This window comes from Corvus hawaiiensis, chromosome 8, assembly GCF_020740725.1.
Source record: "Corvus hawaiiensis isolate bCorHaw1 chromosome 8, bCorHaw1.pri.cur, whole genome shotgun sequence".
NCBI classification, from domain to species: Eukaryota; Metazoa; Chordata; class Aves; order Passeriformes; family Corvidae; genus Corvus; species Corvus hawaiiensis.
Window position 1 is genome coordinate 11,713,584 of NC_063220.1, and position 26,594 is coordinate 11,740,177.

A 26,594-nucleotide genomic window follows, 5' to 3' on the forward strand; every position below is an offset into this window, starting at 1 on the left:
ATGAGGGCGAACATTAACCTAGTGTAATGTTCTTCCTTCTTGATTGCCCACCATGGCGAGGAAAAGCAATCTTCCAGATATTTCTGTGTAGTGAGGTTCTCCACTGCCCCAGCATAAATCCCATCATGATAGGTACCATCCAGTCTGAATTATTTCCCTGTGATTTTCATTAATATCATGCCTTCTGCACAGTCATTGGACAATACGCAAATACCGGAGCATGCTGTGTGGTTTCTGTGCACAAAGCACCCTCAAGTTGCCCGGTAAATTCAGCAGGCTTGGAAAACATGACACTCTTTAGAGCATCTCATCCATCACAGAAAATTTGCTATGACAAAGGAGCATTTATTATACTGGCCCAGTCCCTGTTCACCTCCCTCTCCCCTCAGAGCAAAGGTGACACAGCTAAAGGACAGAGTAATCCTGAGTGAAAGTATTGCATTTGTTTTAAAAGCAGCTCCTGCCGAAAATGTGCCACAGTTACACCAAAACACAAGCCACATCAGAGCTGCAGATGCACATTACCCACACAGAAACCAACTTGAGAAGAGCATAATTGTACACATTAAATCTCTCTTTGATTTCAGAGGAAACATATGAGTTTGCCAAGGCAATACTTTACATCTTCAGCTGATCAATCAGACAACGTGAGGGGAGGAGAGAGAGTGATAAAAGAAAGTACAGCACAAAAAGCCCTAGAAAGGAAATCAATAAAAAATAAATAAATAAATAAAGGAAAATGTTAATAGGGTTTTTTATCAAGAGATGTTTAGGCTCAAGTTCCAAATGTGATATTTGGCACAGAAAAGACAAAACTGTGCTAGAAATGGATGAAAAGCACCCAGCAGTGAATAGGAAAGTAGCTAACTACTTATTGCCTGTCTTGCTTTAAGAAGAGCTTTTAACTAGCATCTAGGATGCACTTTCTTTCATCTCTATGGATTAATTTCCTCCACTGGAGTGCTGTCCAGCATTTTAAATACGAGGGAGAGGAGATCAGCTGTAGCAGGCATTATTCACCAGTAAAACAGGTGTAATCGTGTTCATCATTTAAACGTCTTCATCCTATTAGTTTCATAATAAGCTTTTAATGATTCCTTCAATAAAAGACTCACAGACCAACCCCTACAAGCTGGAGAGTGCTCCATTGTCCCGCCAAACCGTTTTCTCTACCATCGATCGCAAAGATAAAAATCAATCGTAGCTAAGCAGGGTGAAGTTAAAAATAAATTGCATGGATTGATTTCTGTTAAGACCTTTGGCTCCCAGTTAATGGAGGAAAAAATGGAGGAAAGAAATTTATATTTGAACATGGTGTATTTAGTTTCTATGAAAATAAAGAGAAGGCTCTACACTGGGAAATAAATGTTTAAGTTCTCCCCTCTATCCTGTTTCACTGCCGAGAAGTCTCATGTTAATAAAAAAAAATTAAATAAAAACCCCTTTATTCCTGGGGAAATTTAGCACTTATTCTTATTTAAGTTTTTAAATTGATAACTTGATAACTGAGGTCAGGATTCCCTATGAATTAGCATAAGCTCAGCTGTGGCTGTTGGTTGAAGTCTTCTCGCCTGATAAATGACTTCAATTCAGCAAATATGCTCATTTAGCCTATCCTTAAATACTCAATAAACTTGAAACATACACTCATGTCCTACTAAACATAAGCACTTCCAAGTGTTCCTAAACAATCATAGTTACAACCAGTAATATTATTAAACTACTTCTCTGAGCTGAGCTTAAATATAGATAGCTTCTAGAACCAGGAAATTTTTTCCCCCTCTATAACACCCCAAAGAGAAATGTCCCCCCCACCTGGATTCTAACATTATAAATAATTTTTTTTTTTTTTTACTGAGGCTAGGGGAAAAAAAATGTTATCATAACTATATCCATCCTGATAAAACCAGAATTTGATTCAGATATAAAGAAAGTCTGTAAGTGCCATTTTGCATTAAATTACTTCAGCTGAAATTTTTGTACATACTCTGATGAGACATCAAGCATCCAAAAAAGGAAATATTATCCATAAGTTTTGTAAGAAGTTATCAGTGATTGTGGGTGAATACTGACATCTGCACATGTTTTAAGGAGACTTTTCTGATGTAAAAGAAGATTGAATTGGTTCAACAGATTTTGGCAGAAGTGTTTGCTCCTGTGAGCCAGAGGAGTTATTCAGATGTGCACTGTTAAGACTCCCACTCAGCTGCACCACACAACAACCTCTGGAGAAATTCTGTGTTTTTTCTTTCTCACTCAAGCCAGTGAACAGGCTGAGGTGCTGCCCTGCTGTGCAACTCCCTGAATTAGGCAGAAATCTTCTAAGTTCAGAATTACTTCAGAAGGTGAAGAAGAGCCAGATAGAAGACCAGTATCAAAGAAGAGGATTTTGACTTAAACTTTTCACTTTCCACATGTAATTCCTACAGTTCCTACAAGAACTGCAGCTGCTTCTACACTGCTGCATGAGCAAGATGTGAGTAACCACATCTCTTGCTCTAAATGGCAACACCACAGACCCCATCACATTCAGGAGGATTTTAAACCACAGCCAAGACCCTCTCTCTCTTCCCAGCTGCCCTCACACTCCTTTCTAGCTTCATCACATCAACCTCAAAACAAAGGGCCACCAAGAGAGCAACTTAGCTTTTTGAACATGGAACCTTCGTATGTCCCAGGACAACCTGAAGGAATATGGAGTCAAGAGGAAGATGTGCAGTTCCCAGGAGACTGAATCACAAATGAAATGGCAAAGAAAGAAGACAAGAAAGGCTCCCAGGAGGATAAGTAGCAGCAGGGGCCAGGTGAGAGACAAGACACTCTTGTGTTTCAGCCTGCAGCTAAACACCTTGATAAATTATGCCACAGGATGGAAAGGGGAAGTGGTACCCATGTTCCCACTCTTTAAAGGCCTTGGAAAATGATAAGGTACTGCCTCTCAGCATGCCTTTCTGGTTAGTGGTGCAAAGCATTCCCCATTTAAAGTGGAAATGGATCAGGATCTAAAGTCAAAGGCCAATCCTTTTCAAACAAAGTTTACAGGGATCGTTCCTTGTCCTTATGAGACCACCAGTCAAAGAGAAATCAGACAGGGCGCATCTCCAAAGGCATTTGTTTGGCCTACATCACCCCCAAACCCAAACCAGGTATCAGCTGCTAAATCTGAGGAATCTTCTATACCCAGTAGCATTGTCACTGGTATGGAAAGTACTGAAAGTCTGAGCTACAATTCAGATCAACTTCAGCTGCTCTCTGCTGGGATAGCAGAGTTTGCAGCATCCTGGAAAAAAATAAAGACATAAAAACAACCAAGACTGGTATTGATCACCCATCCACACATCTCTGCACTGACTTACAGCCAGCTCAAATCAAAAAGGCCAACGTAACCCTGAGGGTCTCCAAATGCTGACAGAGACAGAAGCATAAGAGAGGAATACGGACAGTGATAACTGCATGCTGGACTAGACTGGTATGATCTCTGGGGGGAAAGCCACCCACCGAAGGGTTTACACAACACAGCAAGATTTATAGGGGGACCCACATCTACAGCTGGGGAAAAAAAAGGAAGAACAATTTTCAGAGACCAAATCCTTCCTCAAGTCCCTTAGGATCTCGTGAGTATGCCCAAAATCTTATCTGTCCCTTTCCTAACTCTATCAGTTCCTACTCATAAAAAACAGTGCGTCTCCCTGTAAACTTTGTCCCACTGATGTCCTTAGGTCACCAGCACTATAACAGTAGTAGTGCCAGCAGGCTTCATGTCACACATTCTGAAGAGTTTCATCACTGTTTGTCCCTCTCCTGATACCTAGGCTTCTGTGTGAAAACAGTCCTCACACAGGTCTGCACTGGGAATGTCATCCCTCTCCAACAGTGGCCAGGCTCATCCAGGGTGGGACTCTGGCCACCCAGAAAAACCACGGAGCCATTGCACCCGAGATGCTTGCACATAACCTTTGGGCAACCAGCAACAGCTACTTTAACTTGGCAATACTCAGCTGTCTATGGCACCTACAGGTCTGCCCACAAGAATGCTGCTCTCTGCAAAAAGCATTGTCCCAGAGCAAAGCTGATTCCCAGCAAATGCACGAATTCATACCCCCAGGACTTCTCAGACCACCACAAACAAGCAATAGTGTACTGGGACTTATGTGGCCCAGACTCTCCTCACTGCCTGCAGTAAGTGGTGACATTTGCTCGTGCTTTCCTGCATTTTTAGTGGGAAATTTTGATCTGTTGACAAGGAAACATACATGAATTATTCCTCCTCTTCTCTTTAAAAAACCAAGTAGCATTGACATTATTTTTTTACTTAAAGGAAAATAAAAAAGGTGTTCTCCAAACAATGCTGTCTCAGTCAAAATAGAATTTCCTGAAAAATAGTCACCATTTTAATTAAAGCCTATTTAATTTTCAACACTTTTCAGCAACCTGAGCAATTCCACTAGAAATAATGATACAAGACCTGCTTGAAAAATACCTTTCCCAGAATTCCCTCTGAAATTTATTTTTTAACACATTAATTCTCCAAAGTATCAGTACTCTATACTCAGACATAAACCAAAAGACTATCCCTGATCCCTGTGTCTTATAATGTAGGCTCTGCACATGAAAATACTGTAGCATTTCAGGTAATTGTCAGGAACCAAATCTTCTAGGCAGTTGCAGGTTATGTCTGCACCTGAGTTTGGAAAGTGATACTGAATGAGTACTCACTAGAGCACAGTTATGTAATTGAACACCACTGACACAGATATTAAATGGCAAATTTATCATCAAATTAGCTCCTTTTTGGCTATAGTAAATAAGTCCAGATATGTTCCAAGGTTTTATCACAAATAAACGACCTTTTTTGCAAGTTGTATGAATTTTAAGTATTAATCATGAAAGAAGATGATGATATTGACTCCTGGTTACACCAGAGCATACTGTGAACTGAATGAAAACTTACACATGCAAGAGAGGGTAAGATTTCCTCTTAAAGTATCAATTTATGCAGGATTATCCAATCCAATCTTAGTGGCATGCTAGGCATCCTTAAATAACTATTGATCAATCGAACAGAAAGTCAGTCAATAAATTCAGAGTGATGTCCTACCGTTTTATTCATTAGAATTCTTCCTACTCTCTCTTAGTAACTATTTCTTTCTTCCTTCCACATTACCTTTTACATCTTTCCTCATGGGCTATGTTATTTATCTCTTTTGCCTTGTAACCAGTGCCAGTCTTTTAAAACTCTCTTCAACAGAGAAGAAATTTTCAAGCATAAGATAATTTTCATTTTCTTTCTTCGTACTGTAATTCTGCAAGATCCTTTCAGAAGTGCTGCACAACAGGAATCATTGATTTATAATGGCATTATCATATCTTCTGTGTTCTTCTTTTCCCTAACCATTATGGATCACTGTATCACGTTTGCTTCGAGTGCACAGTTACACAGGTTAATGTTTCCCAGCAATCTTACACTACAGGCCTGTTCATCAACTTGGTTAAAATGGATATTCACTAGTAAATAACTGTATGCAGATAATCTGAAACATCGATAGCAATAGCTGGAGTTCATCCTCCCTAACTTTAGCTGTCACAAAATTCGGGGTCTTCACTAAGCTCTACTTTGGTTCCTTCTAATATTAAAGAGAAAGGCATATTCAAAGAGAAACCTATCTCATGCTGAAATAGGTGAAATAGGAGATAAATTGACCCTGAAAGTTTTGATCTCTCCACTCACTTTAGAGGAGCACTGACTACAGATTTAGACTAAAAAATCTGCTGGTTTAATGACAAAAGTTAAAAGAAACAAGTTCCTCTCTCCACTCCAAGACATTAATTCTGATTTGTTCCAGAACAGACATATCAGAACTCATGCACCAACCCTTTATGCAGCTATTAAACCTCACCAGGTTCTTAACATTTAATTTGATATTTATTTATTCATTTCTGTCTAATATTTAAAAATCTGAAGACCTGGCTCCCACACTTCTGTCCAAGATTATCCAGACTGAACAATACGTGCGAGACACTGCAAACAGTCAGTCTGACACACCCCATAATAGGCAGCAACATCACAAGGTTTGTGAGACTAATAACATCCAGGACATATCAGCACTCCTACATATGTACCAAGCTAACACTCTGCATAGTCCATTGACCATGTGCTGGACACAGTGGATTTAGCACACCTTCAGCTCAGAGTGTGCTGTGAATCTGAAGTGCCTGCGTGTCACTCCAGCACTGCATGGACTCAATCCCTGCCCAGCGTCTGCAGCCACTTACAACTGGCTGCTGGACAGGCAGAAACCCTGCCAGTGTGATACAAAAAGCAGGGAAAGGGAGAGACAGCCTGGGAATGGAGAGTCTCCTGCCCAAAGCAGAAGCAACGTTCTGTGTGTATATTTAACAGCTTTTTGAAGCGTGGGGATGTGATTTTCAAGTCAAACACCCATTAAGCTATAATAAAACCTTGCTAAGAATAGTCAAGGCACTTGAGTATTACATATACATACATGCATGTGTTTGTATACATACACACACTTTTTTTTAACTTGAAGCATTTAGCAGCTAATAGCCTGAGCTGCTCACTGCTGATTTGAGGCAGAGGAACACACGCATCAGGCCCATGTCGTTGCTGTGAGATCAAGATTCTAAACAGAGTGGCCTTGTTTTAACACAAGTGAGAGCTGTAGAGTCAGAAATGTCTGTAAGGCCTCATGCTTAAAGAACTGGATGTTCCACAACACCTTTAGCCACAGACATAAACCACCACATTAAGAGAGTCTCTCTAAAATACCCCTTGGAGAACAGAGCATTTATCGATCAGAAAGCCGTTGCCTTTAGTCAAATCATGACTTACTAAGTTGCAAAAACTGCATTCACAGTGTTTTCTAGCAGTGAGTGTCCCCCATGCCAAAGGAAGCAGTAGCAGGCTGGGTTTCATGGGGGATTCAGGGGAGCTGTAGCTCCCATGGCAGTAGGTCATCTCCAGAGCAGCGGACTCCCCCACTCTCAGAATTCTGCCAATGTTACTCAAATGCATGCAGTTTTCATACTCCCACATGTATGTCCTCCCAGGCCATAGGGATCCAGTCCTCCACCTAATCCCAGCACAGAATTATCAGTCTTCCCATTTATAAGAAAGTTTTACAATAAACAGAGCAAAACTTTCTCATAATTCGGATACAGTCAAGAAAAATGCTCCCTAAAGGGAATAAAATAGGAACTTACTGTGACCCAGTCTCACTCAAAAAGGGAAGTGTGTGTCTTTTTTGTACCACCTGAATCCAATCCTCATCTCATTTTGTTCCCCCTGCTTCAGCACTGGTGACAAGCAGTTAACATCACCATGTCTGTAATCTCTGTGTCTCCTGAGCTTCCCACGATCTGGAATCACCACAGCCTGGCTCTCAGTTTTTAACCAAATGGCACATCTTCAGGAAGTGTTCTTCCAGACTGTACTATTCATTCTCAGTCTTCCACAGACACAAAATTTTGAGAGATGGCCCTGTTCCATCCAGCCCATGTATTCTCAAAAAATCTCAAAAACATGTAGTTCCTCATTCGATTTCTGTCACTTTCTCCTCATCTCCAAAATCATCACCAACTGACAAATTTACAGCCATCTTTCACTTTGAAGTTGCCCTGTAACATCTTTTCTCAATCTTTCTGCTCTTTTACCTCCTACTGCAAATTTTGGTTCACTCTGTTAGCATTACTTGACTGTCAAATCAGCATAAACCTTTCCAGTTGTTAAAACAATCATTCACACCTTTCCTTTGTTCTTCTCTGTTCTCCCCAACTCATTTTTAGCTCCTTTGTATTTTACAAGTAGCCACACAGTTGTGAAATCCATGGACCCTTAATGAACAAACTTTAAAAATATGTAAGATTCAAGACATGTGATGAGCAGAGAGATCAAGTGCTTTGTGTCAGACTGCAGAGCCAACGGGATGGACTCCCAGCTCTCATGAACTGTGGTTCCATGTGCTTATCCTAAGACTATGCCTCCTCCCTTGCACAGAAAAAATTCCTTGTGCAGGCAGAATTCATGTCCCTGTTGTACAAAGGCAACATACCTGGATGAAGATGTATTCATCCTGCACAACAAGGGAGCTGACATCAATGGAGCGTGAGAAGGGCCCACTCCTTTTGGTCTCGGAGCACTCCTGGATCCGACAGGTCAAATAGTGGGTGTCTGCAATGGGAGAACATGGACACATGAGTTCCCAGGTAGGAGCCACTTGGCTGTAAACACCATCAGCAGCTCAAAAGAAGTTCTCATCTCCAACTAGGCAGATGTTATTTCATGATCTGCCTCCAGCCTTTGACACTGTAACTGCTCTCTGAAGTTAGGAATTCATCACACTTCGACACTTTGCCATTCCCTTCCCTATTGTGCAGACATCCCTCAGGAGACTGAAGCTCAAACCATAAATGAAGGGTACCAACCATAAGTGCATCAGAAAGCTGATGATGAAACCATATAGAGCAGAAGAAGCCACCCAGGTAGAAATTACCAACTCCAATACCCTTCCAGAAATCATATCCCAGTCTTCCCTCTGAAACATCCTAGCCTTGTTGACTGATTTTAACTGTGGTAGTAAAACACAAAAAAAAGCAAAAAAGCCCAAATCAACACTATTATTTAACTTATTTTGCTGTGAAAATGACAAGCATCTCCCAAAATTAAATCTTTATAGCCAGCATAGGCTAGGAATGAAAATGCCATGGACATGAAATAGCTGAAGAGTCCCAACAGCAGTTATATGCACTGCAAGAAGCATCAAATGCTTCTGTCTAGAGAGAAGATGAGAAGAGCATCACACTAATGAGATCTTGTCAGGCCTTGGTGTTGCTTGAGAGGAGGAACAGGACTGGGAGAAGAACATGAAGACAACAGAAGGAAAAGGCACACATACAGAAACTTAGAATAAGAGAGACGTGCTCACTTCCAGCAAGTTGAGAGGGGTTATAGGGGGTTAAGCATTATTTCACTCAGGCTAAGAAAGGGCCTCATGAAACAGAACAATGAAGGTACTGTGTTTCTGGATGTGTGTAATCTAAATATGCCATCTCTGCTTTTCAACTGCTCTTCTGAAAACTGTAAATCAGGGAGAAAATGAAAATACTACTAGGATGACAGCTGGAGTGATAAAAAGGGTCATATCTTTTGCAGTGTGGCACTTCTACAGGCCTCCCAGATTCAAATGCTTCTTTGCTTTTCTACAAAGGGTGAGGACAGACCATCAATGAAGTAAACAGCAAGTTAATAAGGGCTGGGGTGAGCCTGGTGCAGTGATTTTAGATCACAACAGAACCTTCTAACATGGATCTTGTCAAATTGAGCCCAAAATGATAAAAGAGAAGTTTAAAAAGACAGTCACTATCCCAGAAAAGCTGCTTACAGGATTCTCCATCCCAAAAGAATCTGCCTTGTCCTTAGTCTGTGTCCTTCCAGTGACAGCAAAATGTGGGGCAGCGGAAAGCTCTGGAGGGGCACAATTGAAATCCTCCAAGATTCAGCCAGCTGCCTTCCCAGATGCTAAAACAAGATTCACAGACTGGTAGTTTCCTCTTTTATAGTCTTGTCTCACCAACACTCTTAAAAATGCAAAAAGAATGCAAGTCAGAGGCATTAATAATTAGACTAATAATTTCTAAAATATTTTGTCTAAAAACATCACAAACTACAACCAAGCTTTAATCTGATAAAGGTCCATGCCCAACCACCCAGTGACTGAAGGCCCCTGTTTGAAGGCTGCAGACCTGGTTCTGGGTTGATGCTCCAGGGATTCCAGGTTAATAAGGGCTACCTGGCTGAGTCAGAGCAGTCTCACAGGTCTGGTGCAGTAATGAAATCACAGTCCCACTGAGGATGCTAAAGCAGCAGAAAATGTTGCTGGTGCCAGCTCAGAGTGGTGATTAAAGTGCATGGTGAAAAACACCTGACCTGGAGACAGTGCCAAATAACCAGAGTATTGGAGCTGTGCTTTCTCCCAGAATAAAATACCACCAGCAGCAGCAGAGAGGTCAGACTTTCAGCTGGCATAAATTAAAGTTCTTCATCAATTGATATACACACACTTGGCCCAGAGCTGCTATTTAGCTCCTCAGTGTGGAACCTAGGACAACCTTGCAGTGGATAAAAGCAACTCCTCAGAAAACAAGATGGTCTTAAGTGCTGCCATGCTATCCAAAGAGATCAACAGCAGTGACTTGCTCTTTGAGGTAGCTCTAAAATTAGGCAGAACAAGGAGGAGAGGTCAGGAGTTGTATTTTTAGAAGCTCATTCCCTCTAGTACGTTCTCCCACACAGTCGCCTGGATATTCTTATCCTTCCAAAAAGGGAATAATTTGCTGCTGCTGAGTGACAGAATGGGAAGAGGAATAAAAACCTGTCACAAATAAACGCAGATAAATCACAAGTGTTGACATGACAACGAGCTTCCTGCCTATCAGGAAATGTGTCATTTTGAGTGTCTTACACCAGCAAACAAATATACTCAAAGAATGGCACCTGATTAATATTCACAAGGAGATGGTGGTAGAGAAGGGGGGTAGCTCACTACCCATTTTCCATTTAGTCTCTTATTTATTTGTTTTCATATATTTTAAAATACAAACCTATTAAAAAAAAAAAACCAGACACAAATAAAATATCTTTAAACCTGTCTGCTTTAGGATACCAGATAAAGTTAAGTCTTGCTTTTTTCCCACTTCCCCAAAGAAAATAAAAAATAATTCCCTTTAAAATACGTTAAAAAATCCAGTAAAAAATGCAGCAGCACCCAGTTCAGTTCCCACTTGTGTGCAACTCAAAGTGAGAAACAATCTCAAGTCCCTGCTCAAGCTCCTTAAAGGGTGCCATTCACAGGGCACATCTTCTCAACCTAGAAAGTACAGGGTCTCTCAACAAAAGTCTCAATTTAAGGGAGAAGAGACCATCCTAACTTCCAAGCTAATATCTCCCTCTCCTCCAAAATGAGGTAATTTTGCACCCCCCTTTTGCACAGCCACAAGGTAAAAGGACATCCACCTAGAGAGGCAGGTGACATGAGACTAAGCCACGCCTCCAAAGCCTTGCATACCTATCACTGAGAGGTGTATTTCTTAAGGGAGGTTGTTTCTACCTGGGGATTCCTTCCAATTTATGCATTGTCCTATACAACACCAGAATTAAAGGGTGTTTTGGTTTTCAGGGTTTTTTTCGCCAGTGGATTTTTTGTTACTTTTGGGATTTTTATTATATGCCACTGCAAAAGGAGTTGAGAAGAGCTCCCTACTTCCCAGACAGCATTAAAAACTTCTCATGCTTCTAACCAACATCCAGCCACTTTCTCAGCTCATCTGTGAATGTGGCAATATGGACATCGAGCAGCCTGGAGGGCTTGCTGTAGCTCAAATCCCAGCATCCATGCCTCCGCACAAACCCTCCCCACCTCACTTAGGATTAGGGAATGGCTTTCACAGATGTGCAGCCATTTTCCAGTTGAGGAGCTTGAACCGCCTCCTCATTGCTATTTAACACAGTCTTCCATCTTGAGATTCTGGAATGTATTTTTACCCTTTTTGAAGTGACAAAAAGGAAACAATTTCTTGTAACTGGAAGGGACAAACTGGTGAGATAAGCCGAGCTACCAAGTCTCATCTATTCCTGCCAGCCATGCCAGCTTTGGCAGGAAGCAGGAGCACAAGAGGCTCTCCCCAGAGACGTGGGTCCCTGAAGGGAGGCAGTGAGACAGTCAAACCTGTTGTGTCACTGTGCTGAAGGCTGCAAAGGGCCAACCTGTGAGCAGGTCACTGTGAGTTACAGAGACACAGGACCGCAATTCCTGCTCCTTCCTTAATAAGGCAGCTGAAAGCGGGGATGGCTGGACAGCTCGGCTAACAGGGAGAAGAGCAGCTGATGGAAACAAGTTGCATTGGCAGATTGGCTCAGCTTAAATCAGGTCCTGGTCTCAGGCAAGATTTAAAATCGTAAAATCATGAAGGTTTCCATGGGAGGGAGAAAAAACTCACTGGCCTCAATAATTTTTCCCCCAAAGAAAAAGACATGTAGACTCTCCAGGAATTAGTTACACTGTTTTATCTTTCTGGTTAGCTTTTTTCCCCCTCTTTTTCCTATAATTCAAATCCTGTTTATTGCACCGTATCTGTGAGCGGGGCAAAGATTAGCTCACCGAACATCAGAAAGTTCAATATATCCTTCCCAGGAATGCTGGTGGGTGCTTGTGTCAGTGTGTTCATAATAGTTCCCTTGCATCCAGCCCTGTCCTTGCTGCTGCCTATTACACCCTGGCAGAAGGCACAGTGCCCAAGGCTCCTACATATTTTTATAATACAAAAATGCAAGCCTCAATTATTATTCTGCTACAATGACTCTGCCAAGATGTCGAAAAAATGTGAAAAACTTCATCTGCTACAAAAGATGGGAACAGCTTGAGATCAGATAGGCACTAGAATTATCAGCATCTTGCAGTATTTAAGGAGACTAGACATGGGGCAGATGGGTTTTTCAGAGACACAACCATTTCTAATGACTGGACAGACAAAACCATGTGGCAAGATGTCTTGAAGGACAGACACCACGGAGGTGAACAGGACTTCCAGCTCCCAGATCCATAAGCTTATTGATAGCCCTGACTCATTTATGGATGAATGAGACTCCAGCATGCCCCACCACCTGCTCCCAGCTCCAGAGCACGTAAAAAAAAAAAAAAAAAAATTAAATCATCAAATTCAGGAGTCTAATCCTAATACCATTTCCTTTCCTTCCCCTCCCTTCCCCACCGCTTTTTCTCTTTACTTTTTTTTTTTTTATGAAATGCATGGAGGAAAACAGAAGTGGAAAGAAAAATGCCCAATCTAGAAGAATAATGTATTTTTCAAGTAGCCAGTGACATTGAAGGCATGGATTCTTCTCCCTGAACTGAACTACGCAATGGGAATACTTAAATCCATGTCTGTTAATGCATCAAATAAGTGACTGGGCCACCAGACTGACCTAAAAGAGGCATTAGAGAAGCCTTTCCTTCCTTCTGCATAATACTGAGGAAAACTTCCATCAGAAACTTTGTGATCAAGAGGAAGTAACTGTGGGGCCCTGTTTTCCAGCAGGTGTAAGTGCCTCAGCCATTTCACTGAGCACATAAAGGCCCAATTTGGTTACAGAACTAACTGGGAGAAAAGTTCAGCACCCCATTCCTGAGCACCCAGAGCTGTACAGTAGTGCTCTGGGGAGGCTGTCATTGCTTTGTAACACAAACTAAGATTCTTTTAAGCTTTAAAACCTCTAATTGGAGCAACACTGTTCTTTTGTGCTGTGCTGGGCTGGGAGAGGAGTCATTTGGTACACTCCAGCAAGGCCAGCACAGCCCAGCTGGTCTGGGATGGTGCCTGCAATGGGGCTGTTTTGCTGACACCACCAGCAAGCCTGACTTTCAGTGGAACCCTCAACACCATTAGCTGCCAATTTCAAAATGCTGGATTTATACATTAAACAAGAATGAAGAGCAAACCCCTGAGCAAACAAGACCTGAAGGAAGAGAGCTGTCTGTAAGCTGGGGATACATCTTTCAAACATTTACATCCTTGACATATCCAATATTCAAATAGCTGGGTGAGCAAGTTTAAACTTAGTTTGAAAACAGACTCCATCAGCAGTTTGTTTGCTTGCTTACTTGTTTTTTTTTTTATTTGTTTTTGACCACTTCTCCCATCATACCTGTGACAGTACACACAGCAGCAAAGGCACTGAAGATGCCTCCCTACCTTGTCTACCCACCTGTCGGCCTGTTTCGCTTTTTCCACATATTCAACAAACAGCTGTCACCCCTGAGCTTTTATTGCCTGATATTTATTCAGCTGCCATCACTAAATAGCTGTGGGAGGCCAATGAGTGATATTAGAAATCCACCACCTCAGAGAAGCCAACTTGATAGACAGGAGTTTGTTCACACATCTGGCCTACGCAGTGCTTGACTAAAACAGAGAAAAGTTTTCAACCAACAAAAATGAGGCTTTTTCCCCCCAGAAATCCCCTAACTCTTCAATCCTGTGCTGGTTTTCTACACTGACCCTGCACCAAAAAGGGACACTTGTCCCACTGCTCCCATTTCCTCACAGTGGAGTAAAGTTCCACACCAGAAGCAGATGCATTGCTATGCTGCAGTTCCTGTGAGAAATATCTAGAACACTTTGGAGAGAGTAAGTCAACTTACATCTAATACCATTGTCTTTGCTGGAGATTAACTACATAGGAATCCATTCCACTGCAAATGTGACTAGATTCATTTCAGTGAGGAGTTAAGAATTTTTTTTCCTATTTCCTGCTTTAGATCCAGGCACCTTTTCAAGGCCCATAATGTTTTATTATGGAACACCTATTCATACATTATGAATATAGCAAAACTAAAAAATACTTTCAGTACAAAACAAAGGGGCATAGGGACATTCTGGCCAGAGAATAAGTCTGACTCCAGGTAATTTCTCAAATTCCCAGGTACCACCCAGCTGTTTTGAGCACCTCTGGAAGTGCACAGAGGTTCCATGGCACAGTGCTGGCAGCCCAGCTCTTTACAGTTGATATAAACTACATGATACTGGAACAGCTAAATAGGGAACAGAACAGATGTCTCCTTAGCCCAACAGATTGTGCTTCTGTCCACCCTCTCCACAGACACAAGCACTGCAGCCCATGACTTTCCCCTGCAGTCTCAGGATAAGAGCATCACATCAAACCCCATGACCCACATCTCCCCTACCAATTAAAATGTAAATGGGGAGGTAAAATGGGTAAAGTGAATTCTCATTCCCACTCCATTCTTGGCTCAAAGCCCAGTTTTTAGCATTGGCTGCAGGCACTCACGTCCATCAGCTGTCCGGGCTTCCATGTGCACAAGGTCAGGTTCTTTATCCAAACCAGCCACTGACCTGGAAGGACAGAGAGAGAGAGAAAGAGAAAGAAGACAGCCAGTTAGCTGAAAGGCTGTGATCAGACAGAGATGGTGAGGGAAAGCAAAACCAGTTCAAACCTACCTTGGGACACCTGGTATGTAGGTCCCCATCTTGTAACATCTCATCTCCCTTGTGTTTCTACACAGACCACACTCAGGGGCCCTACACCAACCTTCCCAGGCACGGGAGAGTGATCCTGCCTGTCCCCTGTCTACAAGATCAAGACTACCATGACCGTCCCTGTGGTGGCAAAGAGAGCTGGTCCCAAGACCCAGTAAAATCAGAGTTCTGTTTTAATGCTGAAGGAAAACCAAGGGCACAGCAGCCTCATGCCTTCAGAAAGCAAATTAAAAGGAGGTTTTATTTGGCTGATTAGAGACACGAAAGACTAAGTTTCCTAACTTGCCCCTGATTTGCTGGGCAGTCTTACCGTTGTTTACCTCCATTTCTCCATCTTCAAAAGAAAAACAGTGAAGCACATATGGTGAATTTCTGATTTGAAAAAGGTGAGAAAGCATTCATTATTCACACCATGACCCCATGCCATCCATGGTCCTTGATAATTATGAAACAAGGCACGAGGAGTTTCTTTAATCTCACTAGCTGAAACTCAAGCACCCCAAGCCCAATCTTCCTGTGCATTGTTATTTACTCCCTAAAAATGTTTTTCAAAGCACATTAAAAAGATACCTTTCCTCCTGGAAGAGGGAAAGTCAAGCCCAGAAGAGAAATGTTATTATTAGTGTCCTGGATGATAAGAATCACTGAGAGATGAACATTTAGTCCTAGCAATGGCTAGCAGGGGAAAAAAAAATCCATAGATGTCCACGTGATTTATGGTGCTGCCTCTCCTGAGTTAACCACAGGGTTAGATTAAAAAGGGACAATGACAAAAATCAGTTTCTAATTTGGTGTGAGTTGAATTTGATACAGTAGATTGTAAATAATAGATTCCCTCCGAGCCAGCCAACGTTCAGAATTCCCCAACGTTCTGAAAACATTTTAATCACATTCTTTCACTGTTTTCATCCTTGGGGCATCAACAGCAGAAACATTAAAAATAATAAAAAAAAATACAGATGTTCTGATATATTTTTGTGAATCCCACAAAAAACACAGCAACTGAAGCAACGACAAACATATAAATGTGCTGGAGTTCAGCTAAGATCAGCCAGTGCTGCACATGTCAAAACAACTACATTATGACCCACTTGTGTAGGTAACTGAAACTGGCACCGCTCGTTAACGAGGACACCACATCGATAGCAAGTCCATTCACAACACACTGAATTGTGGCCAAAAGATAGCAACACAACAGAACAAAGCAGCACGGGCAGGGCTTTCATCATTCCACTCACAGTGAGAAACAGTCTGCTCCTTAATCGCTACCATCAGTTCCAGGGTGATCCCACAAGGAAGAAAGTGCTGTCTGTTATTAGTAAGGATGCCAGAATGAGCCTGAGTTCCTGTGATCAAGCAGTTATTGGGGTCAAATCTTCCCACTACATGGACACAGTTAAAAGTGACAGTAGGATACATAGAAATTCCTTTAAATATCAGTGAAAAACATTAAAGTGTGCTGCAGTATTAGTCCCCAACGTATATAGAAAGTAGTCTTTCTAGTCCATTGCAGAAGCTTTCTGCCTTTTTCAGATGAGTAGCACTAATTGCTGTAATTTCAGTCATTCAGCAAGCATCACCCTTGCCTATGACATGCCAATAGGGACTACAGGGATACTATCATATCTATTCATCACAACTTTATGAAACAGAGTGGTAATTTCAGCATTTTGAGGCAAAGGTTGGGAACACTTTAGGGACTTGCCCTGCAGCCCTTCCCAACAGGTTTCCTACTTAAATTCACCCTTAAATGCACTCTTCTGGCATCCATCCTTCTGGAAGCCAGACACCAGGACTTCTACTCAGAGCCATTTGGTGTGTCCTGACACCACAATGTCAGGTGGCCTTACCTGGTCCCCTGACACCCTCTGGGTCATCCCCCCCCCAGATGGAGAGGGCACTGTATCTCCCCCTGTGGCAATGGGGCAAACCTGTTCCTGGCCCAGGTAATAAGAGACATCAGTCTGTGACAATACTATTCATTCTAAAAGGGACTGTAATTAGAAGAACCTAAGCATATCCCAACAAAATCCAGAATACTCATTACCATTGTGCATTTGCATACACAAGCTCTGTGGATCTACTCATAATGCCTATTAAGTGTGCACCAGGGAATGAGAGTAGTCTCCTGAAACATGTCATTCTAGCTTGAAGTTCCTTTCCAGTGCCATTTACTTGTTCCCTTAATTAGTTTTGACAAGCCTAATGGTTCTTTTCAGAATAACAATGATGACAAAAAAGGACTAGCACACAGCACACCCCTCGTATTCCTCTGTTCACCAAATAGTGCTCTGCAAGTCAAAAAGCTCACAAAGTGTTTTGCAACCCAAAATCAAGAGAGGCTCCTCTATCTGCAGGCAGATAACAAGCCTGAAAAGTGATGCACTGGTCATCCTTCCTTCGCTTATACCAATGACTGATTGCAAAACAGATCCCCAGTCAATGCTGTTTCTTCATGCCTCACCTCACATCTGTTCCCACTGGCAAAGAACAGAGCTTTGCTTTGCATTGCTCTGACTCTTGAATTCAGGTATTTTTAGTAAATGGTCTCTCGTCATTTGTCTGGAGGAGCTTTACATGAAGAATGCAAAAAAGTCAGCAGTGGAAAGAGCAAGATGTAAATGCAGATCCTGAAGCACAGCTGCAAAAACACACACACAGACTCTAAAGCTATTCCTTTATCCCTTCATCCTGTTGTAACTCTCCAGCCTTGAGAATTCACTACAACAACCTCTCAGGTCTGCCAATACAGGAGCAGCAAGAAAACAAGAAGAGACACATTCATAGCCTTGTATTTTCTCACACATTATCTCTCTGAAGAACATCTGGAGGATGCACTGTTCAATATTATTTAAGCAACTGAAGCTTGTTGAGAAGAGATGTCAGCATCCCGACTTACAGAACCAAGTGCAGCCCACAGAGTGGGGTGGCTGGGTAAGGCTTTCATGGTGCTCTGGCTGACAGCTCTGTTCAGAGGCTTACAAAGACAAGAGTATTTAACACTCAGGAGCCCAAGGTCCTGACCCAGGTCACACCTCAGGCTCCGTGCACAGCTCAGCTCTGTATTCTCTATGTACAGAAATGCCAGACAGCAAAATTTAAACCAAGGTTCACAAAATGCACCTGTGTGTGCTGCTGTCTTGGATGGCCATAGGGAGTAAAAAAAGGCACCCTCACTGTGAGGAATGGAGCTAAATCAACATCCTCCACCATCCCTGCTCATTAATCACCCTTCACATGAGAAAATGCTGAGAGGATGCAAGCAGTAGTGACAGGAAAGGTCAGTTTTTCCTGCTGACACATTCCCCAACTTGCTGTAAAAGCAGTTTTCAAAATGTGGAGCCTGCAGCCAGAATTGCAGCAGGCATAGGATAATTTTCCAATTAAGAATTCAAACAACCTCTGAATTCCATTAAAAGGAAGCAATTGTTACTTTTTTTCTATCTTCTGCTGCTGCTTTTCCTTTCTGTTCTCATGGTAGCTCTTGATTTTTATGAGATCTTTCCTCCCTTCAGAAGAAGACTGTGTGTTCTTTAAAGTTGAGGGATGGACATGATCCTGGGAAGATCCTTATCTCTATCCTGAGGGAAGAGCATTGTGCATGGATGCACATTTACTAGGCCACTCAGCTAATATTTCATCTCTGACTGGGAGGGAGAGCCAGTGAGAAGGGCAGGGAAAACACAATATTCTGCACTGTAACTATTCCTGAAATGTTTTCCTATAAGATGCTGTATACTTCAAAATAAAAAAATGCCAACACATGCAAAGAAATGAAAAAAGAAAAAAGACTCTCCTGGTTACCTGCCTACTTCACACCCCAGCTCACTTTTTCTACCAACTCTAATGCCTTTCCATGGAATAAACAATTTTTGCATTTTTTTCTACCCATTTTGCAGATGCCAGCCATTTAAAGGTGAAAAGGAGCATTGAGATCTGGCTCCCCTAGCATCTTAAATCAAAACAGCTGAGCAATTCCACTTGCCTGCTGTTGATCCTTCCTCCCTAAACCATCAATTTAGAGTAAGAGATGCTCTATTGCTCTGTCTCCTGGACCCAGTAGTTTGGGAGGTTTGAGTGAGTATCACTGAATGTGAGCACCATTTGTTTTAGGGGTTTACAACAAAGTAAAAGCAAAAATTCAGGTCACAGGAGTCAGCCTTCCAAACTTGATCTGGAACCTGCTGGACTGAGCTTTTTGCCAGGGGTGTGTCTGGTTTCTGACCAGTCAAAGTGGCGTTCACCAGCTTTGAAAACAAAATCAAAACTTTTACAACAAACTGAGACTCCCAAGATGCTGACTTGAAAACTCATTTTTGCAGGTTAAGATGTCAGACTGAAGGCAATCGCCAGTGTGCATGTAAAGAGACAGAGGAAACAGATGGATACTACCTATCAGGATGTTGTGCAGTAAATAAGGGCTAGAAACAGCAAGGAACAAGGCACATTTATTGTGCAATAATATGCAAGGGGGGAAAAACTCATCCTCTTGCTGCAGGCAACTGCAGTTAAATTAGTGGATTAGTGGATTGGATTAGCCAATTAGTCTGCTGTAATTTTAATTCCATCCTGCTCCAGAAGTGAATAAACACTTTTGTGTGGTACCAGGCAAGCAGCGCATGGAACTAACTCACCCAAGCAACACAAGGGCCATGCCTGTATGGGCATATGGAAGCAGAAACTAATCCATTCACTTCCCACTCAACTGACCTGGAGTTTTCCACATGGCACCCTTGCTAAATGACACATACCCTTCCAACAGGCTTCTCCTCTATCTGGTACTGCATCACATTTGTCTGGGTATCAGTAACTGCAGTTGGCTTCAGGTGGTCAAGGCGATTCACGTATTAATTGGTCTAAAATCAGCTCCATCAGACATTGACTCTGGGCATGTAGCAGCCCACTGCACACAACCTGTACACAACCCTGGGCCAACCACCCACTGTGAACTACCATAGTTAAGAACTCTACAAATGTTGAACTGTTGGGGAAAGAATGTGTTTATTAAACACATAAAACACTGTATCATTCTCTGCGGCTGAGCCAGGGGAGACACTGCTGGATGTGTTAGGATGTGATGAGGTCTCTGAAGAGTTATGGGCAAAACCTCCTTGCACAGCATATTTCAAATGAAGCTAGGGAAAAAAGCTGGGCAGGAAGATACTGTAAGGAACTGTCTTAGCCAGGTCCCTGGAGCTTTCTACATCTTTTCCAGTGCTAATTTCCGTGACGCTACAGTTCTGGACATCGGCAGAAGTAATTGCTGTGAGACTTAGCTTGCAAGATAAGGGAAAAAAAATTGCCAAGTTTTTATTCTCAGCTAATTTCTTTTCAGCAAAGCCAATCCTGTTTTAAAAGGTCCCAGTGAATTTTAAGGAGGTTTTCTGCCTGGTAACTCAAAGAAAACAAAACTTAAGGTGTTCATGGCATGTGCATGTGTTTCCACATGTACATACATGCATCTGCCTCCCTGCTCCTCATCCCCACTAATACCCCATGTCTAAAGCTGCACCTTCCCTGTAAACTCAGTGGATCACAGGCCCTGAACGACAAAGTTGCTACACACAGTTCTTTCATGGATACAGCAGACCAAGAATGGGAAAATCAATCCTCTCCTCGAGGGGAAAATTGACATTTAGGCTCAACCATGTCAACCACCACCAGAGAATCCATGCAAGGCAGCAGCCTCTGCTGCACACAGAAATATCTCTTTCTCTTCTCAGTACATAAAAGAAAGTGACCCCTTGTATCACAGAAATTAACAGGGAATACCTTTAAAGTATATTTAGCAACAGAAAAATTGTTGTTGCCTAATATTTTTTCTTTTCCCTTTATGCTAACACCAAAACCTATACACAAATATGTGTTCTCATCCAGTTAATAGGTCTTAGTCCTTTAAAGTCCTCCAGCATTTTTTTCCCAACCTATACCATAACCCCCAACAAATATAACTACATTTTTGTGAAATATACTCCAAAAATTGTGTGGGTAGAAGGCCAAAGATCCTTATTCACAGCCCTGTCAAGGTTTCAAAGGCCCAGCAACACAGACAGGGCATGTGTTGGCATCTTAATTTCCCAGTGGTGCCCCTGAAATAGCTCCTTATGGGGACTGAGGCTCATGCAGGCAGTGTCAGCCATGCCAAGCCAGCCCTGGTTGCTGGTTGCTCCCAGGTGCAGCCACAGTCCTGATGCTGAGGAGCTGAACATGCTGCTCCCATGCAGCTGCTGCTCCTGACTCACTGGAGTACAGATGATCCAGGCTATGCAGGGGTACTCCTGAGGGCTTATCCTAATTGAATAAGAAGCCCTTTTTTTTTTTTTGCCAAGTCCTAGCAGTACCAGCATCACGATATGTTGGAAATAATGAAGCATCAGCTCATCAAGTTAAGATGTTACTGTCCTGAAGACATCTCAAAGCCTGAGTGCACGACACACCATCAGCTCTCTATCCCATAGGCATCCAACACCAACAGTGCTGCTTTGGAGAGGGCATTTCTAGAGAGGAGAGAAGGGATTTACCTGGGGTTTAGAGGTCTGCAGATTTTATGGTGGACAAGTTTTAAGCACATTCCAACATAAGGGTTTGATTCTGTTTTGCCTTCTACTGGAAGGGACACTTTTTTGCAGGACACTTTTAATATTCTAAATTTCAAGTCCCTTTAGGGAAAAAGAATAAAATATATTTTTGGATTTTTGCATTTTCTTAAAATTAGTTCAGTGCCTACTGTATTATAAAGAGCAGTTAATGTTTTCCCAGTGCTTGGCTACCCTCCTTTGAAAGTCATGTACATGGGGAATTGCTATAGATTATTGCTTTGCTTTTTCATGAAACATGAATCAGCCCTGTTTGGGATCACTTTAGAAAAGCAAAGTACATGCTCAAAGATCCTTCAGCTCAGCCTGGCAGTCCTGTAGCTGAAGATTTCACTGCAGTTACTTCTCTCCCTCAAAGGAAACGTTTGTAAGACTTGTAATATTCCTCTGGGTTTGTTTCCTAGCAGAAGTATCTTAAACCTGACCCATTCAAGAGATGTTTTACACCAAAATAAAGATTATCAGTTCACTGTGTGTTTAATTGCGCTCATTTGTACAAACATTTTCCAATTGTAAATATGACATGCCCAAAATGCTGAGGCTCAGTGATTCAGCTATTAACAGAGGCTGAGGCAGAATAAAGTGCTTCTGAAAAGCTTCAGAGCGAGAGCATCATTTAATAAATGAATGCAGCAGTAGATGGATAAAAATAAAACTTAAATTGTCCAAAGAGGGGATGCCAGTATGAAACTTGGCACAGACAAGATGTATAGGATTTGCTGATGAGCCCCACATGCCTATGAGCATTGTACATTGTATTAATTAAGGAAGAATGAGTCTCTGCATTCCTTGTTGCAGGATATTGTGAAGAATCACCCTGGGATAACATGTAACATTCTGGAAATGAATTTGTGGTTCATTTCATGCATTTTGGGGAAAAACAATACGAAAAAATAGATTTGTGTCACAAACCCTTTGTGACAGTTGTTTCTCTGCATTTCAGACACTAACCTGAAGAGAACAAACGGCTTCTTTCATTCGACTTTTAGCCATCAGCCAGAAAAGAAAGAGAGAAAGAAAGGAATGAAGAAGAAGGATAAGGAGGAGAAACACGGAGCAGAATAAAATACTCTGTTCTGGACCAGCAAGCATAAATGCATCATCGTGTCTCCTTGCCCCCAAAAAATCACACTCAATTAGCTGCTGAGAGTGAGATGCTCATTTGTCCCAACACCACAAGAGGAAAAGACAAAGAAGCAGGAAACAAAAGGGATTCTGGCAGCAGACAGATATGCAAAGACAGGCTCTGTCTGTAGAAACAGCAAGTCTGTGTGGCTATGATTAGTAAAAGCAACAGTGACATGAGGTCAGCCGATCACCAAGTGTCTCGTGACAAGACAGGTTTGCATTCAAAACAGAAGCATCCTCACAGGCAGAATGGAGAGATGAATAAAACAGACACAGTCACTTGCAGGTCTCTGTCAGTAAAAGAGCGACACTGTAGCAGGAGAGACCAGAGAAACCACACACCTCTTGTGGGCCCTTTGCTCACACACCTCTTGTGGGCCCTTTGCTCTAAGGTAGGCAGGTGAACAAAGAATAAGGAGACAAGGCTGCCCAGGGGGCTGAGCACTAGACACACTCCCAGCTCTTCAGAACAGCAGCATCATCCCCAAAGCATTACCCTGTTCAAGTGAGAATGCTCAGGGCAGAATGCTGCAGTGGGAGTCATGTCAAGAAGCAAAGTTGTATGGTCAAGCTGTAGGTAAATCAAGAGCTTCTTTGTGAGGTTCTTAATCTGTGGTTACAGAGGAGCAATAAAAGGAAAGAGAAGTACAAGGCCAAATGAAAAGTAATACTCTGATGGTTTTTTATCCTCAAGGCAAATTCCAAAGTGCCAGCACACTGTTCAAATCTAATGATTTGTAGAAAGAAAAAAAAAGAATTCTGGAGAAACTACTGCAGATCTAGAATGGCTTTAGGGAGTCACTATTACAGATTGCCCGAAAAATCAATATTGTAATGGAACATGGCTCCTTCCCTCAAAGATTTTCAATCAAAACCTGAAAACGAAAAATACTGTGAGCAAAACCTAAGAATCCGTCTGTACCCTTTGGCCAAAAACCTGACAGAGTTTTTGGCTTGGTTTTCTTTATTTTTTTCAATAAAAAGCAGGATTTTCTCCTATATGAGAAAACCCAGATCTACTGAAATCAGCTCTAAAGTCTACAGGTATTATTTATTATCTCCTGAGTATTTGCTGGCAGACACAGGTGAGTATGTTTCTCTCTCAAACTCACCTACAGAACTCCTGATATTCCACTAAACATGGAAATGTGTCTACCTCCCATTTTTATTGCCTTCTGCCCAATGGAGAACAATTATCTGCAAGATAATTACAGAGCTATGATAACCACTGCTAAGTCTTATTCCAATTAACTCACTACAAATATGCAAGTGAAACAGCATCACTCACTGGCTTCTCGTCCTTGTTCTCTATATGATCAGCAAGACACAACTTACTGAATCAACATTATTTAAAAGAACCTGTAGTGCAGCTAATAAGATACTCCTTCCTGCCCTTACATTCTGATGTAGCTTCATGCTTACTGTGCTTAACAATAGCAAAATTAAACTCATCTCATTCTACAGAGGAGACTCAGGGGAATGCCAGGGAATGAAAGGATGGGAGTTCCATTTTCTTCTCTTGCCGAGAATGAATTCTGCCTCATATAACTGCTGATGAATTGTTGTTTTAAGAGAGTTTGTTAATTTACAACAAGCAGAAGGCATAAAAACGGACCTCCTTATCTTTAATGGATGTTACTGAGCAACACAAATGGTTCACATTTAAATTAATGCAGAAACATCTTGTCTGTTTTGCCATGATAAGACTGTTCTTTCCTTGCAGCATGGGCTCAACTTCTTCTGTTAAATAAAACAACTGGTTTTGTTCAGCTTAATGCCAGGCAAATTTCCAAAGGTTCAGCAGCTGAAATCAGTTCAGTGAAATGAACTGGAATTTACCTGGGTCCTTCCTGATTCTTCTTGAGAAAATCTCCTTGAAGAATTTTGAGGTATCTAGTTTCAAGTAAAAATGGTCCCTGACAGTGCTGATGTACTTGGTGAGGATAAATCCTGCATTAGATTGCAACTTCCTCCAATGCAAGGATGCTGCCAGCCCCAGTTGCTGTAAAGAAACAAGAGCTGTAAAGGTGCATTTATTGAAATCAAGTGGGCCATCTGGGATGAGGTCTGGGGCAAAGGGAGGATGGATCCACAAAAGATGCTCACTCCTGATGCCTGTAGGTGTTTCTCCACTGAATGAAATAGCCAGAAAATTATGTCCATAATCAGAGTATGTGAAAAGGTCATTCCTAAACTTCTGAGAACAGCAGTGATTTTAAAAGAATTCCCAAATGTTTATCTTTCAGTCATGTGAAAACAAGAGGGATTCCCTTCCACACTGAGAATTCACCCATTTTTCCAGAAACAAAGAGATTAATATGATATAGAACAGAAGCTGAAACCTAACCCAAATTCTCCACCAAAAAAAAAAAAAAAAAAAAAGTGGGAAACTATTCCTTGCTAGCCAGAATACACAAAGTATGATGCTACCTCTCAGCCTGGCAGCCTGGCTTTTGATTAGCTTTGCCAAGCTATGACAGTATGGGAGATCCCCATATGCCTCAGAGGGATGCATTATTCAATATATTAATTAGAGGGCTGGCTTTCATCATTGCTTCCTACAAAGTATCACAAAGAATTACTCTGGGACTGTTCCTGACAGGCTGCAATTAATTTGTGTCTGAGTTCACGTGCATCAGGAGAGGCAGGATGAAGTCAGGCCAGGCAGACTACATGAGTCAGCAGTACAGCATTTCAGCTTCCAACACTGGCCTTTGAAACACAGTGATGGGGTTTGGAGAGCTTATTTGTCACCTTCTTGCATGAGAGGAACACAGATCCTCCCACCATGCGCTATTCAGTCAGACATGGCACTGGGATGCCATCCAGGGATCAATACAAATTGGGAGAAATATCCAACAAACTTCCTCAAAGCATTCCTGGTCTTTCTTATTAGTGGTTCATCAAGTCTGCTTCAGTCTCAGACACTTAGTCAAAGAGAGTGTGGGGGAGGTGGGGGTTATAGAATTATCCAAGGTTAGCAATGGGAGAGATAAGAGAAGAGACTGGCCCCTGGGACATAAAGAAACCTGATAGGTGAGAGACCAAAGCAAAAGGCTTTTTGATGTCTGAAAGCACTAACTGCAGAGCAACAGGTGACATTTAGTGGTAGGCATTAGATTTAAACCAAATTAACAAAAATATTTCAGCCCTTACTTTTTGAGGCCTCAAGGAAAAAAATAACTGCCAGCCACAGAACATCTAAAGACATAAATGTGGCAAACACCACAAATCGTACTAAAACCACAACAAATCCCAAATTCTAAAGCCAGATAGTATTTATGTAAGGACATCCACAGTTACATTAGTGGAGAAGGGATAATCCTTCCTCCTGCAAGATACATTGCATTTCTCAAGCAAAAGGAGGTAAGAGAGAAAAAGAAGGAGGTTAGAAAGAAAAGTCCTTCAAAGACAACTTATTCCAAAATTGCCCTTCCAGAGGATATATCCTTCATTGAAAGAACTCATTATTGCTGTGAGAGCAGCCAGGTGTATACGTATTGTGAGACTTTATCGTGTGGCACCTTTCTTATGGTTCATTTATTTAGTTCACAGGTTTTAAAGGAGAATTTAAAGTATTTAAAATTATTTCCCTTCATAATCACACAATCACACACAAGCCTTCTAGCCAAGATGTTTTTAGTATGTTTTGTTGGTTGGTTGTTTTTTTCTTGTTAAGAGCTTTTAGCCCAGGCATCCATGGGACTTAGTAAAAAAGTCAAACACTTGTTTTCCTAGGAAAGCAGGCAGTAAGGAGAGGAGCACCACACAATAGTAAAGCATCAGCTACTACTTAGAGCT

General features: G+C 41.8%; 1 protein-coding gene across 1 annotated transcript in view; it reads right to left on the reverse strand.

Annotated features, from left to right (window-relative positions):
• Positions 1-26,594, reverse strand: part of SORCS3 (sortilin related VPS10 domain containing receptor 3) — a 276,335-nt gene that overhangs the window by 69,972 nt on the left and 179,769 nt on the right. The window contains exons 6-7 of the mRNA XM_048310943.1: positions 14,861-14,925; positions 8,070-8,188 (exon numbers count right to left, since the gene is read on the reverse strand). Of these exons, the coding sequence (XP_048166900.1) occupies positions 8,070-8,188; positions 14,861-14,925 (184 nt within the window). The remainder of the gene's footprint in view (positions 1-8,069; positions 8,189-14,860; positions 14,926-26,594) is intronic.